At 38.8% G+C, this 16446-nt stretch overlaps 1 protein-coding gene across 1 annotated transcript in view; it reads left to right on the top strand.

Annotated features, from left to right (window-relative positions):
* The first annotated feature begins 652 nt into the window (after positions 1-652).
* LOC107742258 (2,3-dehydroadipyl-CoA hydratase) overlaps positions 653-16446 on the top strand; it is a 23464-nt gene continuing 7670 nt past the window's right edge. The window contains 7 exon segments of the mRNA XM_074560188.1: positions 653-710; positions 1586-1660; positions 4596-4617; positions 4619-4662; positions 7732-7833; positions 9792-9889; positions 10615-10759. Coding sequence (XP_074416289.1) covers positions 653-710; positions 1586-1660; positions 4596-4617; positions 4619-4662; positions 7732-7833; positions 9792-9889; positions 10615-10759 — 544 coding nt within the window.

Genomic DNA, 16446 nt, shown 5'->3' with positions numbered 1-16446 from the left:
TATATCCGAGTGAAACGGCATCTGAAATGAGAGGGCGGGACTTGATTTCGTCCTTCGGGAATTGATTGGATCGTTGGAAGCTGGGGCGTTGCAAACAAAATGGAGACAGATCTGAATGCCAGTTTGCAGTTAGTGGTGGGGGATTTCTCTCCACTGGATTCACAGCCGACACCCAAGTATGAATAAATGCTTTATTTATTAAGGATGACGACGACGATCAACGGCACAGCGTGCGCCTGAATGACTGAGCGCGTCATCCATCAGGTTAAGTCATATTCATGAAAAAAAAAAGAGTTTGCCATGTCTTAAGAGTAATGTTGTCGTAATATCCTAATATCTTTTCAATGTTTAGCGGTAACGTACTCCCTCATGACTGGGGTCAGTGCTATAAAGTGAAGCATCAGCTTCAGCTTTTCCTCCTATCGTTTATCCCAGCGTTTACCCCTCACGTCACTAGCTCCACCCTTGCGCCATAGCTCGTGACAGGAAGAGAAGATGAGTCGTTTTGAGGGGGAGGGGAGGTTAACGTTTTTGATTAAAGATTAAGAGATCACATGAATTAAAAAAAAAATATATGAAGTGCACGGATAAATTATTTATAATAAACACTACAGTATTCCATTAAAAAATAAGAATTTTCTATTTTGATTTCATGGTGACTTTAACTTTAGGGAGACTATCAGTTAATAATAGCTTTAGGAGGTCAATTCACCACATGACTTTAAAGGGATAGTTCACCCAAAAATGAAAATGTTATGTTTATCTGCTTACCCCCAAAAATAGAGTTAAAAATTATGATTTTTAACTCCAACCGTTGCAGTCTGTCAGTCGTATATTACAAATACAACACATTACTCACTCTATTGACAGCGTGCCATTGGGTCCCTCTGGCCTTGGACGTCGCCTCCAGTTTATACGTGGCAAGCTAAACACAACGTGCAAAACGCTGCGGCTCAACAGAGGAGAAAAGTCTGGATCTTCGGTCAGGCAGGTGTGTGATGGGAGACCCTCGGCAATGTCCTCGTCGGCGTCTTGTAGTTGTGGCATTGCTATGTTCCATTCGTGACAACAGATGCTCTCCACTTCTGTTGGCATCTCACAACACTTACTACAAGAACACCACCACTTTTGAAGAGATCTCTGTCTCTCTGAGGCTTGAAGACGTGCTGCTGCAGCAGATGCTTCCTCCATCTCTCTGAGTTCTTGATCTGAGTATTCTGGTTCAAATAAATACGGTTGGGCAAAAAAATCCACGTGGTCTGTTGATATATCAAAATCGTCTTCCATTGTGATGACCTGTACGTCTAAATATCTTTAGATCTTTACAGTGGCAGGGAACACTTCCGCAATGACTGTGCACTGTGTTAACAATGAGTGACGTATACGCGCGAGAGATCACTTCCGGCGCTTGCGTAAACAACGCCAGAGCACGTACACACCTCACGCACCGGATACCGTGCACGCGCTCAAGGCAGTTGGACATAGTGGTGTATTAGAGGTAAAAAATGATATAAATACTGTTCGGTTTCTCGCACAAACTGGGGGTAAGCAGATAAACATCAAATTTTCATTTTTGGGTGAACTATCCGTTTAAACTCAATGAAAGGACAAAGATTTTACAGCACCATTTCAAAAGAAATAAGAAAAAGCGCTGACCCAGGTAAAGTATTAACCGAGGTTCCGGTTTTTGTCAGTAGAGGTCAGTATAAACTTGAAAGATTACTATACATGACTTGACTTGTCTGGGTTTCAGGCGCAGTAAGTTTATAGATTTTTTATTATTATAAGACTACTGAAAAACAGTAATAATAACAATTGTCATCATTGTCAAATCATAACAATACAACAACAGTCCAGGGTCATTCAGTCTTTCAGTCCAGAGGAAGTGCCAAGTCCTTTAGCAAAGCCATTGTTCTTATTGCTTTTAAATTGGTAGAGAATTAAATTGATTCAAAAGACATTTTCATTTCAAGTTTGAATCTCAAAAAAAGAGGTTTGCATTTAGAACATTTACATTTATGAATATGATATTTATCTAACAGAAAAATAAGATTTATGAAGTAAGCATCACCTTTTTTCACATTCATGAAAACCAAACATTACATTTCTAGAAGTAAACAAAAAATTAGGATTCACATAACATTTGATAAAATCAAGAATGTCACACCAAAATGATGTGGCGTAAGAGCAATTCCAGAATAAATATAAAGAGGCTTCAGGGTTTTCTAAATAGAAAAAACAGTTGGTATTAATATAATTCTTAAGTCTTTTAAGAGAGCATTTATCGGGGTACAATCTATGAATCAAATGTAATTTCTCTAATTTTGTTAGTAATAAAGTATTTGTGAGGTAATGACCAAACTTTCTTCCAGGGAATATCACTTACAAAACCATTCCAATAAGAGATTACATAATTTAAGGCACAGAAATAGACTCCATCTGAAACAAAACTCAAATTTCCTTATTGTTTTTTGGATTTAGACCCAAAGGCACTGTTTACCAACAAATGTTTTACAAAGATCCAGGAGATTGGAAAAGAAAGACCTCTAAAAAGCATGAGAACTCCATGTGGCACTGCATTAGCAACAATTGCAAATTCTTTTGGACTATAACAGGAATTCCATGCTTAGCTAAAAACTCAGAGTAATTACAGATTGAACCATTTTGATTGAAAAGTTGAGACACAAAAATAATAAAATTTTTAAACCAATTTTCAAAAAAAAAAGAGAGAGAGAGAGATTTGTGTTTATACAGTAAATTCTTATTATTCCAGATTAGATATGAGTGAGGTGTAAAAAGAGATAATTTGATAGGGATTTTCATGATGTTATAATTACAGATTAATAAGAAACTTAAGAAGCCACCTAGTTTGGAAAAAATAACATTAGAGATCAGATTCCACATAGATGAGGGCGTACTGATACAATTCTTTATCCAATTTATTTTAAACGTGTTGTTTAAAGTGGTGTTAGACAAAAGTGGTGTTAAAGTGGCTTAGACAAAAAAAAATTGTCTAAGTTGGTAAGATATTTCTTAGGTTTAGGAATTAATGTTATGATACCTTGCATCAACGTTGGCGGTAAAGCTTCTTTTTCAATACTTTCTCTAAAAACATGAGTTAAAAAGGAAGCAAGTTCATCAGCAAATAATTTGTACAACTCAACGGTGAGTCCATCACAGCCTGGGGATTTATTGTTTTTCAGACTCTTAATTGCTCTTTGTACTTCCTCAGGATGCTATCACAATGCTATCACAACAAATTCTATCACTTTCAGATATAACCTTAACATAATTGACTGAGACTAGAAATGAGGGTGTTATCTGCGCAGTAAGTTTATAGTCTCCCTCTGTAGGAGGGAGCTCTGATGTTCACTTCACTAACTATTACTGGCCAATCAGCTGTGACTCTCTGTGAACTGTGAGTTGGACTGAAACAGTACAATGAGTGAACAGCCTTTTATCGTATTTTATTTTTGACAGAAATCCAGTTTTACACATAATGTCAGCGATTACAGTGTGTGTATGTGGTTAGAAACTAAAGATTATTTAGATTAGCTGATCAGAAACATTATGACCTTGCTCTGTTATAAGTAGGTATATTATATTAGTTACAGATCTAGGCTATAAAATATTTATTAAATATTTAGCGAGCACTATTATTAAAACTCAATTCACATACAGTATATGATGATATTTGTTACAAAATATTTAAACCAGGAAAACAAAGTGGCCAGAGCAGTTAGCCTACAGTGCATCCAAAATACGAAGGCAATGTATTCTTTGCGACGGGTCGCACACGTCCAGTGTAGGGCTGAGAATTTGTTAGATTTATTCATTTTCTGTGAAAGATTTATTACTTTTATTATTAATTACAAGAAACATTTATTAGTATAACATTTCTTGGTGAGCAAACATCAATAATATATGTCACTGTATATATACACTGGGGGTGAAAATTTTGGAATAATTAAGGTTATTAATGTTTTTGAAAGAAGTCCACCAAATATGTTATAATAATAAATGTTTCTCGAGCAACAAATATTAGAATGATTTCCGAAAACTCATATGATGCTGAAGACTGGAGTAATGCTGCTGAAAATTCAGCTTTGCCATCACAGGAAAAAAGTTATTTTACATTGTAATAATGTTTTGCAATATTGCTGTTTTTACTGCATTTTTTTTAATCAAATAAATGCAACATTGGTGTGCATAAGAGACTTTTTTTTTTTTTTTCAAAAAAATCTCACTGTGAATGTGAACAAAATGTGAATGTCATTGCATTATACCAATATCAAAGCAAATATGGTTTATTTTAAAGAACATTGGCACAAGCACTTTTCAAGCAAAACATTTCACAAAACAAAGTTTGTTTGTTTTTAAAATGATAAAATCATTGATATTTGAAATAATTGAAACTTGATTTATTATTTTATCTAATGCAACGATGTCTTAAGTGTCTAAAATTTATGTCATTGTATGACACATATATTGTACTTATTTCACATATTTTATTGTTTTTTAAGTCTGTCTATTGTATTGTATCTGCCAACAGATTATGATGAATGTGCATGCATTTCATTCTGTGATTGTGGTAGGTGCAAGTGGGATGGTGATTTCTGAGGAGGGTTACGGTGATGCTTATTGGAATTAACTGTCCTGAAGCGCATTGTCACAAACGAGACTCCCGCTGTGCCTCCCGCTCACCACCAGAGGGAGCTCTCTCCTGAGTTTTGAACTTCAATCCGGACTACACACACACACGCTCACATACCTGGCTCTGATTGCTCCTGCACCTGACTCTCATTAGTGGACTATTTAAACAGCTCTCAGACTCTCCATCATTGCGAATTCTTGTATTGCCCCGGTGTACATTTCTGAGCATTTATTTCCGTGTCTGGCCTCTCTGTGTATTACCTTGGACTGTTTCTCTCCTTCTGATTGCCTGCCACCTGCCCCCGAACTCTTGCTATTGTTTCATTGACTACTGATTGTTTGCTGCCTGCCCCGACCCTTTGCACGTCCTTGGATAACGCTTTGGCTTCTCTCCTCTGTGGTGTTTGCTGGTGTTTGACCTTGCCTGTTGACTACGATTTTAATAAAGCTGCAGATGGTTCCTCACTCTGTTGACGCTTCGTTACAGAAGACTTCGCCATTACATGATCCAGCAGCTCTGGCTCAACTTACCACGGAAGTATCAGCTCAGGCGAATCAACTCGCTGCTCATCAACACCAACTGGCTCGACTGACGACACTATCGGAGGAGCTTGTTAACGCGCTTCGGAGTATGCGCCTTTCATCTCCGCAATCAGCGCTTAGTCAGCTGAGCATGGACACGTCATCCCCTTCCACTCCCTCGATGAATCCTCGCCTGGCTCTTCCAAACAAATTAAACGGAAACCCCACGAAGTGTAAGGGATTTCTGTTGCAATGCTCCTTGTTCGTCAACCAACAGCCTGCGATGTATACCACTGATATCAGTTCCCTGGTTACGACAACATGACCCACTCATCTCCTGGAAGGAGGGTCGGATCATTCAGTGGGATCCTTCATGTCAAGCCAAGTGTCTGAGCAACAAGCCAGCAATCTCAGTTCAAGCCATCAAGCTCACGGACGAATCAGCTCACTCATCCACACTTCCCTCAGAGTACACAGACCTCGTTGAGGCCTTCAGTAAATCCAAGGCGTCAGAACTACCTCCTCACCATTCTAGCGACTGCGCTATTGACCTACTACCAGGTGCAACACCACCCAAAGGCCGTATCTTTCCCTTATCTCAACCCGAGTCGGAGGCTATGAAGAAATATATCAACGAGGAACTTTCTAAGGGATTCATCAGACCATCAACCTCACCTACATCAGCAGGATTCTTCTTCGTTAAGAAAAAAGATGGAGGTCTACGTCCGTGCATCGATTACCGGGGTCTCAACGATACCCCGATACACATTACCCCTAGTACCATCTGCCTTGGAGCAACTTCGCAAAGCCAACTACTTCTCCAAGTTAGAGCTCCGCGACGCTTACAATCTCATCCGCATCAGAGAGGGTGATGAGTGGAAGACAGCCTTCTCCACCTGTACTGGGCACTATGAATATTCCGTTATGCCTTTCGGCCTTGCTAACAGTCCTTCTGTGTTCCAATCCTTCATCAATGACGTCTTCCGGGACATGCTGGATCGTTGGGTAATCGTTTACATCGATGACATCCTTGTCTACTCCAACACATATGAGGAACACGTACAACATGTGAGGTCAGTTTTACAAAGACTCATCGACCATAAACTGTATGCCAAAGCTGAGAAATGTGAATTTCACCAGACCGGTACATCATTCCTGGGTTACATCCTCAGTCAGGAGGGAGTGGCGATGGATGAGAAGAAGATCAGAGCTGTTCTCGACTGGCCACAACCGGCGACACTAAAAGAACTACAACGTTTCTTAGGATTTGCAAATTTCTACCGCCGCTTCATCAGAAACTTCAGTTCCGTAGCTGCTCCTCTAACCTCCATGACAAAGAGAAGCTCTGCACATCTCATATGGTCTACCTCAGCATTAGAGGCCTTCTCGGAACTCAAATCACGCTTCACGTCTGCTCCCATTCTTCATCACCCTGATCCTGAAATCCCGTTCATAGTCGAGGTAGACGCTTCAAATACTGGCATCGGGGCCATCTTCTCATAGCGGCATGGTAATCCACCTAAGCTTCACCCTTGTGCCTACTTTTCTCGCAAGCTCAGTTCTGCCGAACAAAACTATGATGTCGGTAACTGGGAATTGTTGGCTATGAAAGCAGCCATGGAGGAATGGCGACACTGGCTAGAAGGATTGAAGCACCCCTTCGTTGTCCTGACGGATCACAAAAATCTGGAATATCTACAATCTGCTAAAAGACTAAACCCCAGACAGACCCGATGGGCGCTGTTCTTTACACGCTTCGATTTCTCTGTCACATATCGACCCGGTTCCAGGAATACAAAGGCTGATGCTTTGTCAGGTCAACACGACTGCCTAGATCCCGGTAACTCTGAAGAAAGCCTTCTCCCTGAATCATTAATTGTGGCCCCCGTCCAATGGGACATCATGACAGAGCTTGAACAGGCCAATTCACAAGAACTCTCCCCTCCTGAATGCGAAAGCAGCCATGGAGGAATGGGGACACTGGCTAGAGGGATCAAAGCACCCCTTCGTTGTCCTGACGGATCACAAAAATCTGGAATATCTACAATCTGCTAAAAGACTAAACCCCAGACAGAGGACATCATGACAGAGCTTGAACAGGCCAATTCACAAGAACTCTCCCCTCCTGAATGCCCTCCCGATAAGGTCTTTGTTCCTGAGGAACTCCGTAAAAAGGTCATGCAACACGTTCACTCGGGGCTCAGCTCTGGTCATCCTGGAATTACGGCCACTCTCCATCTCCTCCAGAACAAATTCTGGTGGCCAACCATGAGGACTGACACTACAGACTTTATCCACGGTTGCATCACCTGTGGCCTCTCTGTGTATTACCTTGGACTGTTTCTCTCCTTCTGATTGCCTGCCGCCTGCCCCCGAACTCTTGCTATTGTTTCATTGACTACTGATTGTTTGCTGCCTGCCCCGACCCTTTGCATGTCCCTGGATAACGATTTGGCTTCTCTCCTCTGTTGTGTTTGCTGGTGTTTGACCTTGCCTGTTGACTACGATTTTAATAAAGCTGCAGATGGATCCTCACTCTGTTGACGCCTCGTTACACGCGTAATGCAGTAAATCAAGAGACTGCTCGGAGACTGACTGAGGAGCTGTTGGCCTTTGACCAGGACAACAGCCTTAATGTGGCAGTGCTTTATGGAGTCGGTAAGTTGACTTACATGCTGCTATTGATGTGAACTTTGGTGTACCTTGATGGTTAGTGAAAAGAATAAATATGTCATCTGATTGAGCGGTAAAGCAAAGAAATAGTTTATACATGCACTTTTCCCTGATTCCCATCCTCCCACCCCCTGTTAAAATCTTTGACTAAGTGGGCAGCACATGACTACAAGAGTCCTGTGTTATGTCAAAGCCTGTGATGGCAATATTACCACACTGAAAACAATTATCCTAGGCCATCAAATTGCACACCCTCAATAGAAATAATTTGTTCAACCTGGATCAACCATCTCTGCTCAAATTTCCTAAATCACCTTTATCTCGAGTCAAATGAGAGGTTTTGCTCTCTCTCACACTCTAAACCTGGAGCTCAGCCAGAGGACTGTCTGCATGTGAACTGAACACAGTAGATAACATTATATAGACAGCAACATAAAAAATGTGTGATGACAGTAATTGCTTGAGCTTTGAAGAGGTGAATGAGTGCAAGAGGTAATGATGGCCACACAAGAACTCCCTTATTTCACCAGAACAGAGGTTCAGGTCTGTGTTAACACTATATCTTAGGCATTTAAAAGGACATTAAAATGCAATTGAGCGCACACAATGTCACATACTGGTCTAGATTTTACTAGTCCATTAGGAAGCCATTACGAAAATTGCGTCCATGTTCACATTACAGCTAAATTATGAAGAATTGCTGTTTTATTGCTTAGTTCAAGCTGTGATATGTTAAAGTACACTGAAGGACTGTTTTAACTGGTAATTTTTCTCTGAAATAAATGATCATTTGAAAGTTTAAAATAACTCTTGCAATTAGCATGTATTCCCTCGTGAGAAAGAAGTGTGCTTAATTGAGGTAAATGGACATTTGTAGTGTACTTCAAAGTATATAAAAAACCTGTATTGTATAATATCAATTTTGATATAATAAAATAAAAGAACACTTAAGTGTAATTTAAAAAAGAACACTTTAATGATTTTGTTTTTTACACACTTAGTGCACTTTTAAATAATGGCAAATTAAAAGTTAAACTTTAAAGTGAACTTTAAATTGTTGTGTTTTAAAGAAGTACACTTATTTTGATTTTGACTAATATACCTAAGCACATGTATGATTGATTGTAACTGTAGTGTGTTATTTAACAATACATATATGTACCACTTTATGTCTTTGTTGCGGTGTAATTACACAAATAATAATTAAAAACATTTACTTATTATACGTTTAAGGGCTGGTTTAGTATTAATTACTTGTGATTATGCATACTTTATCACCATAGTAAATACATGTAACATATTTAACAATGAAACCTTAAAATAAAGTGGTACCTAAAAGTTAATGGCCTATACTTTTAATCTTACTTTTAACTTCCTCATTATAAATTAAAACACATAACATGTTAATATATAATTTTCATTAGAAATGAAATCTTCAGAAATTATTCTTATATGCTGATTTCTGAAAGTTCAGATATTTTGAAGAATGTATGCTGCTCCCCATTGACTTCCATTTAGCATTGTTTTCATACTATGGAAGTTAATGGGGACCAGCAACTGTTTGGTTACCCACATTCTTTACATATCTTTTTATGTTCAACAGAAGAAAGAAACGCATAAAGGTTTGGAACAACTTGAGGGTCAGTAAATGATGACACAATTTCCATTTTTGGGTGAACTATGATTTTAAGTCCTACTTAAGTGGGCCAAAAACAAACAAAACCCTCTAAAGTTCAGCAGTTTGGAATTAATATTAATAATTTTTTAATTGCAATTAACATGTAATTAATAGTCTGAAAACAGTACTTTAAGTTTGCACTTAAGTATATTCTTTTAAAGAATATTATATCCGTAATAAGTACTCTTTTTAAAAGTATGCTAAAGTGGACTTCTTTTTCACAAGGGTTGCCTTGTCAGTTAAATAATCAAGTTGTGATTTTCAGGAGGGAATTTCTGTGCTGGTTTTGATCTGAAGGAGTTGGCCCAGAGCTCTGGTTCTCTTAAACTGGAGCAAGATGTCTGCTGTGGTCCTGGTCCCATGGTATGGAGTGGTCCTTCTGAGATGCAGTATTGCATAGAGGAGTCATTTAATACATTACCTTTAAGTCTGCTATAATATTGTAACTAAGAAATGTTTCTATGACCCTTAAAGTATTAACAGTCACATTAACAGCCATATATTAAAATTAAAATGTCTACCAAATGAAAATGGTAGAAAAATTTCAAATAATGAAACAAACATTGCAGTCATTGCAACAGATTTTCCCCCCTCCTTTGCATTGCGAAAATTTGCAAATTTGGTCACATGCCCAGAGCCACTGCTGTTACATAAAACTACGATTTAGTGGTGCTCATGACTATTTTGCTTAGAGAGAGTGAATAATAGAGAGGAATCCAGAACCAGCTCCCTTGTCTCTGTCTCTTTTATGTTTACACCGGACATTTGTCTTGCTGTGAACAGGCCTTCAGACTTAAACAAGATTTTTTTTTTGCTACTGTTCCTTTAAAGACTTTTATTTGTAAATGAGCTTTGTTATTATGTATCATCTTCTTCACATGTGAAATGAGTAACATGTACCAATAATAGAGTACACATACTCTAAACATTTGGATGATACACCCACTGGTAACAGCGACTTACAATTATGAAGTCACTTTCAGTGTATATGCTCTTCATAATTGACATCTGACACTCAATGTTTGCAGTCCTACAGCATGGTTCAAAGGGTAGAACAGCAATATACTGATGTGTGTTGTTGGTTGTAGGGTCCATCTCGTATGAGACTCTCAAAACCCTTGATCGCAGAAGTCAGTGTGTACGCTGTGGCTGGGGGTCTGGAGCTGGCCATGCTGGCTGACCTGAGGGTGGTCGAGGAGAGCTCCATCATGGGCGTTTTCTGTCGCAGATTTGGTAGGTATTGTTTTCTCATTTATTGTACTTTGATGTTAATTTGTTTAAGGTTGAGGCAGGAGTGGCATCGGACAGCATTGCTTTGTTTGTTCATACCTACAACTCTGGACCTGGGTTGGAGGAAGGGGTTTGTGGTTGGGAGATTTCACTTCTAAAAAATCTTGAAGAAAATCCCAAAATAAAATCCTACAAGAAAATCCTGATATTATAATGAAACTACTTGTTTAGGTTGTTTTGAAACAACACCAGTATCTATGGTAACAATTAAAATGTTTTTACAATTAAATAACTTTACAGTAATGATAATTACAATTTTTGACAAAAACAAAATGTTTTATAAAACCATTGGATCCGACAATAATGTCGCAACACAAGTGTAAGTGTTTTTATTACGTGGTCACTATTGTTTTGTTTGCTTTTACAGATCATTTGATATGTGCTGAGTATTTATGCGTTTTTGACCTAAATCACAGCAGCGTCCATCTATGAGGAATATTGCTGTCAAACATACACAACTGTTAGCCAATCATAGCAGTGGGCGTTTACTTCTGAGTCTACAATCCACCACGCCTAGTCAAACAGAGTGTTCTGATGAGGGGGGTTAAAAACAGGACAGAAAATAGCCTATTACTATTACTATTACTATCTTGATAACATTATAAATGGACCTCAGAGAACAGTACAAAATAAAAACAAAGGCAGTTCATGACCACTTTAAAAGTATCAGAGCTGTTGCCAGAAATAGCCAGGTGGCAGTGCCTTCCCAAGAGACATATGGATGCTTACTATGGATTGTAACGGGGTGAAGAATCACACGACCAAAGAGGAGCTCGAAGGGGGTGAAGCCACATGACTATTTTGCTTAGAGAGAGTGAATAATAGAGAGGAATCCAGAACCAGCTCCCTTGTCTCTGTCTCTTTTATGTTTACACCGGACATTTGTCTTGCTGTGAACAGGCCTTCAGACTTAAACAAGATTTTTTTTTTGCTACTGTTCCTTTAAAGACTTTTATTTGTAAATGAGCTTTGTTATTATGTATCATCTTCTTCACATGTGAAATGAGTAACATGTACCAATAATAGAGTACACATACTCTAAACATTTGGATGATACACCCACTGGTAACAGCGACTTACAATTATGAAGTCACTTTCAGTGTATATGCTCTTCATAATTGACATCTGACACTCAATGTTTGCAGTCCTACAGCATGGTTCAAAGGGTAGAACAGCAATATACTGATGTGTGTTGTTGGTTGTAGGGTCCATCTCGTATGAGACTCTCAAAACCCTTGATCGCAGAAGTCAGTGTGTACGCTGTGGCTGGGGGTCTGGAGCTGGCCATGCTGGCTGACCTGAGGGTGGTCGAGGAGAGCTCCATCATGGGCGTTTTCTGTCGCAGATTTGGTAGGTATTGTTTTCTCATTTATTGTACTTTGATGTTAATTTGTTTAAGGTTGAGGCAGGAGTGGCATCGGACAGCATTGCTTTGTTTGTTCATACCTACAACTCTGGACCTGGGTTGGAGGAAGGGGTTTGTGGTTAGGAGATTTCACTTCTAAAAAATCTTGAAGAAAATCCCAAAATAAAATCCTACAAGAAAATCCTGATATTATAATGAAACTACTTGTTTAGGTTGTTTTGAAACAACACCAGTATCTATGTTAACAATTAAAATGGTTTTACAATTAAATAACTTTACAGTAATGATAATTAAAATTTTTGACAAAAACAAAATGTTTTATAAAACCATTGGATCCGACAGTAATGTTGCAACACAAGTGTAAGTGTTTTTATTACGTGGTCACTATTGCTTTGTCTGCTTTTACAGATCATTTGATATGTGCTGAGTATTTATGCGTTTTTGACCTAAATCACAGCAGCGTCCATCTATGAGGAATATTGCTGTCAAACATACACAACTGTTAGCCAATCATAGCAGTGGGCGTTTACTTCTGAGTCTACAATCCACCACGCCTAGTCAAACAGAGTGTTCTGATGAGGGGGGTTAAAAACAGGACAGAAAATAGCCTATTACTATTACTATTACTATCTTGATAACATTATAAATGGACCTCAGAGAACAGTACAAAATAAAAACAAAGGCAGTTCATGACCACTTTAAAAGTATCAGAGCTGTTGCCAGAAATAGCCAGGTGGCAGTGCCTTCCCAAGAGACATATGGATGCTTACTATGGATTGTAACGGGGTGAAGAATCACACGACAGCACGGGGACGGGAAGATCCTTCATGACTCCGACTTCCACCGGCCAGGCGCCTGGAGCGGCTGAAATGGTCACCCTGCGAGCGGGAACTTCTCGTGTATCAACCCAAAGGTTGCGGGTTCGAGTCTCGTACCGGCAGGGATTGTAAATTGTAGTGAATGTACAGTGCTCTCTCCCACCTTCAATACCACGACTGAGGTGCCCTTGAGCAAGGCACCGAACCCCCAACTGCTCCCCGGGAGCCGCAGCAAAAAATGGCTGCCCACTGCTCCGGGTGTGTGTTCACGGTGTGTGTGTGTTCACTGCTGTGTGTGTGCACTTTGGATGGGATAAATGCAGAGCACTAATTCCTAGTATGGGTCACCATACTTGGCCACATGTCACTTCACTTTTATCACTTTACTTGTACACACATCAAACATGCAAGATTAGTCAAACATGAGAGAAACAAATGGAACAATAAAAATTCTCAGAAATTTTCACTGAGATTAGTTTGCTCAAGCATGTTGCCAAATAATGTGTACCTTCAGCATATGTTTACTATGCCAAAAAAATGTTTCCAATGGATTTAAAAAATTTGCTTTGCTTGAGAAAACATAGAAACATACAGTTACAACTTTTTTTTCATTATTCATGTAGTTACGCTTTTTTTTGCATTAAATACAATTTGTAATCAAGATCAAGTTTTCCAGCTGGGCGAGCAATTCATAGACAGCTTTTCCTGCACATGGAATTACCCACATGCCAATAAACCAATGAGAACTTGGAGCAGTAATGATGATTCATAGCAGTAGAGTGTTGGTGCCAAAGCTGTTGTGGATACACTCACCCAAATCCCTTTGTAACTGGCACATATTTGCAGAAATTTGTCATTTGGATAAATAATTTACAGACAGTTATGCAACATTTTATTATGTAAGCTTTATGTTACATCTCAAATGATAATGGAATTTAGGTTACATTTTAGTTTAATGTGTCATTGTTACAGTGTAATTATATATTTAAGGACTGAGTAATATTTATGAACTACATGTGCTTACTACTGTATATGTTTAGGGTTAGGATTAGGGTTCGGTTTAGGGTTACTTGCATGTAAAGCTGTTGTGGATACACTCACCCAAATCCCTTTGTAACTGGCACATATTTGCAGAAATTTGTCATTTGGATAAATAATTTACAGACAGTTATGCAACATTTTATTATGTAAGCTTTATGTTACATCTCAAATGATAATGGAATTTAGGTTACATTTTAGTTTAATGTGTCATTGTTACAGTGTAATTATATATTTAAGGACTGAGTAATATTTATTAACTACATGTGCTTACTACTGTATATGTTTAGGGTTAGGATTAGGGTTCGGCTTAGGGTTACTTGCATGTAATTATGCATAATTAAGTGTTATTATAATAGTAAGTACATGTAACGTGTAGGACACCTTAAAATAAAGTGTTACTGGAATTTATAACATTGTTAATATTTATGAGCCAGTCCCTGAGCTCATTCTCTCAAATGGCTTGGGTATGCAGAACATTCACAGTTTATATGGACTGCACTTCCCTGGATTACCATATTTATGTACCATGATATTACCTTATTGTACAGTGGCACTTGCAGGATTCTATAAATGGATGTATTATGAGTAATAAAATAAAAGCTGTCAATTTCAATCCAAACATAGTAATTTAAACCCTGCAATGCTAAACTATTGTGGACAGGTTTTGCAGTACATAGAAAGAGAAGAGAAATTTGATACAGTTTCATTCTGCATGTACTAGTTTCTCTATGCTACAAATATGACCACAGTGTGTATAAATATGCCAGCAGTGCTATAATTTACTGCCAGGAACTGATTTTTCCAGCTGCTCATTTAAAACATAGAGCCATCATCATGACCCTCTCTTTCATTAAACCAAGCATCCGGCCATTGCCCGCATGTTCCCGTGAACCCATTCCTCAGACTGTCTGCCTCTACTGTACTCGAGCCACCCAGGAAGACGTGACGCCTGCTGTTTTCAAGTCTTTACTGGTGCTCTACAGTAATGATTAGTTTAATTTTTTGTGCAATGAAAAAATTTTGGTGCTTGCTAAGACAATTGTCTGCATTAGTATTGTTCTTATTTAAAGGTCCCATATTTTACACCTTTCTGGAGTTTTATTTTAGGTTTTGATGTCCTTAAGAATATATATTTGCGGTATAAGTACCAAAAACCATCTCAATATATTTTTACAGCTCCTTTCTCAGGAGCTCTGCTGAGAACCGTCGATTTTGGCCTGTCTAATTAATATTCATGAGCCTCTCTTCTGATTGGCCAGTTGTTTTCTGAGTGACGCACGGCCAGGCCAACCACAGGTAACTAGGGTCAGCCGACGTCACAGCGCTAGCTTGAGGCAGCCCATTCAAACCAGCGCATATTCGGCTACATAAGGAGCTTAAAATATCATCTTCTTATGATGTTGGGTGCCAGAATCGACGTAATACAGCCTCAAATTAGAAATTTGATCGCATATCTGCTGCCACTGCCAGACAAAAAACCGACGACAGCTGTGGTTAAACGCGATAAAACGAGCAGACTGGACAGAAACGATCGTCAAAAATGCTCGCGTTTGCAGCGCACACTTCTTATCAGAAAAGGTTCAGTAAAGTATTGTCTTTTGTTGTTATGGGCAGATTTCTTGCCATATGTCTATGTTTCTTGCATCTCACGACTATGTCGTGTATGAACTAATGTCTGTGTGCATGCGTATAAAACAACAAACTGACAATTTATATATAATCATTATGTTGTCTGGGGGTTTGGCAAAAGGAGAGTGGGACTGTGGGCGGTGCTCGGGGTAGTGACTGAAGGCAGTGTCTGTGTAGTCTGACATCAACTTTTTACGGAAGTCACAACGGTTCGTGAAAAATCACAGCTACTTTAAGCAGGCTGTGTGAATTTTACTGTGGACTGGCTGTTTTGAAACTTATATGGTAGTTACATAGCACCTACACCTCAGTTATCATGAAAAAAGCCAGGAAATTTCAGTTTTGACAATATGGGACCTTTAAGAATTTTATCAAACCTATAACCCTTAAAAAATTTGGCATGTAACTTTACCTGCGCTACTTACGAGGAATGAATGATACCTCAAATAATGTGTTTTGGTGAGGTGAGGTATGTATCTTTTCTTATAAGATTTATAATTTCATGGACGAAAAAATGGGTGAAAATCCCATATGTTTACTTACAAGGTGGAACCTGAGCCATAAAGAGAGCAGAATATATATATAGATAAAGCACTAATTGTTCATGCTGCAACATGAGGTGATGGTCGTGAATGAATGGCACAACAATGGGCCTCAGGATCTCGTCACGGTATCTCTGTTCTACCGTGACGAGATTGCATGACCAAATTCTTTGGTCATGCAAACCGATTGTTGCAGCAGCTGTCTGGGTGGCTGGTCTCAGACGATCTTGGAGG

This window comes from Sinocyclocheilus rhinocerous, unplaced genomic scaffold, assembly GCF_001515625.1.
Source record: "Sinocyclocheilus rhinocerous isolate Xijiao unplaced genomic scaffold, SAMN03320098_v1.1 scaffold286, whole genome shotgun sequence".
In the NCBI taxonomy this organism is placed as follows: Eukaryota; Metazoa; Chordata; class Actinopteri; order Cypriniformes; family Cyprinidae; genus Sinocyclocheilus; species Sinocyclocheilus rhinocerous.
The sequence above is the reverse complement of the archived record's forward strand: the minus strand, read 5'-3'. Positions and strand labels throughout refer to the sequence as shown.